We start from the raw sequence: 3,836 nt of genomic DNA, 5'->3' as shown, positions 1-3,836 counted from the left end.
AGAGAGAGAGAGAGGTTATACTTATACTAACCTTGAGATTATAAATCTTATGCTGTACATAGTGAAACTTATCAATGGTAATGGAAGCTCCTATTCGTCCCCCTTCTCTTTGTAAAGCATATCTGGGGAAAAAGGGGGAGGGGGTTACAGAGTGATTCTGTCTGTCTGTCTGTCTGTCTGTCCGTCTGTCCGTCTGTCCGTCTGTCCGTCCGTCTGTCCGTCCGTCCGTCCGTCCGTCCGTCCGTCTGTCTGTCTTGACAAAGCTTGAAGGCATGTTTTCTAAATGTTGAAAAAAAGCAAGAAAAAATTCTTAAAGCAGGTTCAATTGTTTTAACAAAAATTAAAGTTGGTTTTTTTCTCTCCGGTAAAATATGGCTTCCTGGGCCAAATAAATAAAATGGGCCAGACATAAATAATATCATAACAGCTTGCCGACTACAACATCATAATTCATACAGACGTTTTAGGAGATGAAATTGCAACTTTTACAATTTCTTATTCTCGAATAAGGGTACAGATATTTCAGCTTTGTATCAAGCTCTCGTGAATGAGTATTTTAACTCACTGTCTGTGCAAATGAGGATGGATGTAGCTCAGCAATGAAGGGTGAAGGATGGCGTGGACACAATCCACCGCAGATCAAAAGCAATTTGCGGCACGTTTCAAGCCAAAACATGATTATGCATATGAGGAGTGCACTGGGAAAACCGGAATAGTCACAAACCAAAAATTGTGAGGGTATCAATTTTGAACGCTAGTTGACTCATAACTGTATTACTGTTCAAATGTTGGTTGATTATTGTTGTTAGATTTCCCATTCAACAAACATAATGTCAATAAACCACCAATGAAAAAAATTGAAATATGAAGTTATGAGTCCACAAGCTTGTAAAATTGACACCCTCATGATTTCCAGTGTGTGACTATGCCCATTTTTTCTATGGACTCCTCATACTTTAGAGTATACATTTTGTAGCCTGCTTGTAAAATTTTCAGATAAAGAAAACAATTGAAAAATGTGAGACGTCTTGTCATAAAAAGGTAGACAATTGAACAAGCTTTAAATAGTACCAATAGTCCCATATGCCTAAAATTGACGAGGGTAAAAGTCAAATTTCTCAAAACAAGGTACTGAGCAGATAAAACTTTCTAGTTCTGGGGTAGCAATTGTGAACCTAGAGTTCTATGAACCTAGAGTTCTATAATGAACCTAGAGTTCTATAATGAACCTAGAGTTCTATAATGAACCTAGAGTTCTATAATGAACCTAGAGTTCTATGAACCTACAGTTCACTAGTTATCGTAGCCTTTTCTTTCTCCAATTCCTGCAGCTGGCTTAAGAGAGCTTGACGGTTGATCTTAGTGGATTTCTTCCTGTCTGGGCCACCGTCCTGTAGATAGAAAGACAAAACGGACTAAAACAACTCCCTTAATTGTTCGTTTTTAAGACCAAATTTAAGTTTATTGATATTCTTACCCTTCCCCTTAAAAAAATACATTTTAATCACCACAAAATCTTAACTAAAACGAATAAAATAAAATATATAAATGTGAGGCAGCGTGGTGGAATCAGGCTCTCGTCAAAATAATCAAAGTGAAGAAACTGGCATTTTTCCACAGGTTTGTGAATTTTTATTCAATTTTTGTTTTTTGGCTCAACACCTTTCATGCCCATCATAGAACTAATTGCTGAGTGGATTTTTCAGAAAAATGTTGATTAAGGGCACAAAAAATGTAAAATTTCTGTTACCATGGACTCTTAAGCTAAGGAAATAACTAATCTTTGGCGGCCATTTTCTCACTAATTTTACCTTTGAAAACAGGTATCCCCACCTCCTTCATTCGCAAATATCTTGATTTGTATTCAAAATAAATGGATATTCTTTTCACCAAAATAAAGACAAGTAAACAAGCTTTAAGATGATGCCAATAACTCTACATGCCCAAAAATTGACGAGAGCCTGATTCCACCACGCTGCCTCACAAATTACAATTTTATTGATCCTGGAAGGACAATTTGGTTTACAATGGCAAACATACATACATACAAAAATACATTATTATAAATGTATACATACATAAATACGTATATAAGCACAAACATAAATACACCAGTGGTCGTAGTATAGGTTTACCCCTCCCTTCAACATGGCAAGGTCATTTTAGAGGCGTGACCTCCGAATTTAACATCTTTACTTTACTTTTCTGATCCAGAGGCCATTTGGGTTCTCGCCCTTCGGTCTGTCGATATGGCAAAGAATTGACAGGTTTTAATCAGCTGTGCTTTGTCGCTGTATAGAGTGTTTCCGATGTCTGGGGAGGCAGGTAGGTAGGTGCTACGCTGGTCACAAAGTGCTGGGCAAAAAAAATTTAACATCCCTCTCTGGCAGGAATAAGCCAAACGGATGGAGAGCCTCACAAACTATGAAGAACAAAATGAGTTACTTCTCGCAATCCAAAGATGGAGATCATCATCATCCAGTGCCAGATCTGCGACAGACATCGGCGATCATGGTTCTCTATTCATCCTTTTGCTTGGATGCTCTCAAAAAAGCTTTGTTACCCTGATCTTTTCCTGTTACCCATTTGTTTAGGTTCCCTAAGTATGTTGTTCTGGGCCTACCCCCACCTCGTTTGCATCCAATTTTGCCAGTGAGAGCTAGATGTTCCAGACCTTTTTGTCTATTCAGGTGTCCCAAAAACTGCCTTTGTCGTTTCCTGATTGTTTTTATCAGTGAGCTTCCCATGTGGGTTTCATCAAGTTTTATCAAATTTTTGTTTTTTGGCTCAACATCTTTCATGCCCATTAAAGAACTCATTTCTGTGTGGATTATTTTGAAAAGCTTTGATTAAAGGCACAAAAATGTAAATTTTCAGTTACAACAGACTCTTGAGCTAAGTAAAAAACTAATCTTTGGCAGCCATTTTCTCATTAATTTTACCTCTGAAAATAGGTGACCCCCATGAGCCTCCTTCTTTCGCAAATATCCCGACTTGTATTCAAGATAAATGGATATTTTTTTCATCCAAATAAAGACAAGTGAACAAGCTTTATGATGATACCAATAACTCTGCATGCCCAAAATTTGACAAGTGCCTGATTCCATCACGCTGCGTCACATATTAGTATGAGCAAACCGGGTCTTATTACACAGGAAGCCGACAGTGAAATCTAGCGCTGTTCTGTGTCCCTGGGGATCCAAAACTGTGCACGGTGAAGCCCGAACTGTGAAGTGTGCTGACAAAATGAGTCACTTCTCGTATTCAAGCTCGATAGAAAATATATATATCATACTTATAGGTCAATTTTTCAAAATTTATACGTAAGAAATAATAAAAGGAATGTACTATAGTTAAAAAATATGGCATCAATAGAAATTCAACAAATTTGTCCTTTTTTTGTGTCAATTTTTGGCCAGTATTTCCATTTGGGGATTGCGAGAAGTAACTCATTTTGGCAGCACACCTCACAATAATTGACCCTGTGTCACGGAGCGGGTTAAGTTCTTCAAGTTAGTTGCTCCGAGTCAACCACCTGTCTCGTTTGCCTTCAATTTGGCGCACTCCATAGTGAGCCTGAAATATGTCATAGTGCACGGTCTAGGATACTATAAATCTGTGACAGTTCCTCACCTCTGCCTCCTCAGTGGGCTCAAAGCTGATAGACTTGCATTCGTTTCTGCGGCTCTCCACCACGGCGTAGCAAGCGACACAGACACGCTGTTTATCTCCCTTCATGAATGAGAGAGTCATCTTCTTGCAACAGCTTTTACAAATAACCTGGAGAATGTATTGTTTGATAATAATAATAATAATAATAATAATAATAATAATAA

At 38.0% G+C, this 3,836-nt stretch overlaps 1 protein-coding gene across 1 annotated transcript in view; it reads right to left on the bottom strand.

Moving 5' to 3' along the window:
• The window catches only part of LOC101863251, a gene marked incomplete at its 5' end in the record, with an annotated part of 62,352 nt that overhangs the window by 9,166 nt on the left and 49,350 nt on the right, over window positions 1-3,836 (bottom strand). The window contains 3 exon segments of the mRNA XM_013080460.2: window positions 32-122; window positions 1,288-1,391; window positions 3,634-3,780. Of these exon segments, the coding sequence (XP_012935914.1) occupies window positions 32-122; window positions 1,288-1,391; window positions 3,634-3,780 (342 nt within the window).

This window comes from Aplysia californica, unplaced genomic scaffold (assembly GCF_000002075.1).
Source record: "Aplysia californica isolate F4 #8 unplaced genomic scaffold, AplCal3.0 scaffold00087, whole genome shotgun sequence".
NCBI lineage: Eukaryota > Metazoa > Mollusca > Gastropoda > Aplysiida > Aplysiidae > Aplysia > Aplysia californica.
The sequence above is the reverse complement of the archived record's forward strand: the minus strand, read 5'-3'. Positions and strand labels throughout refer to the sequence as shown.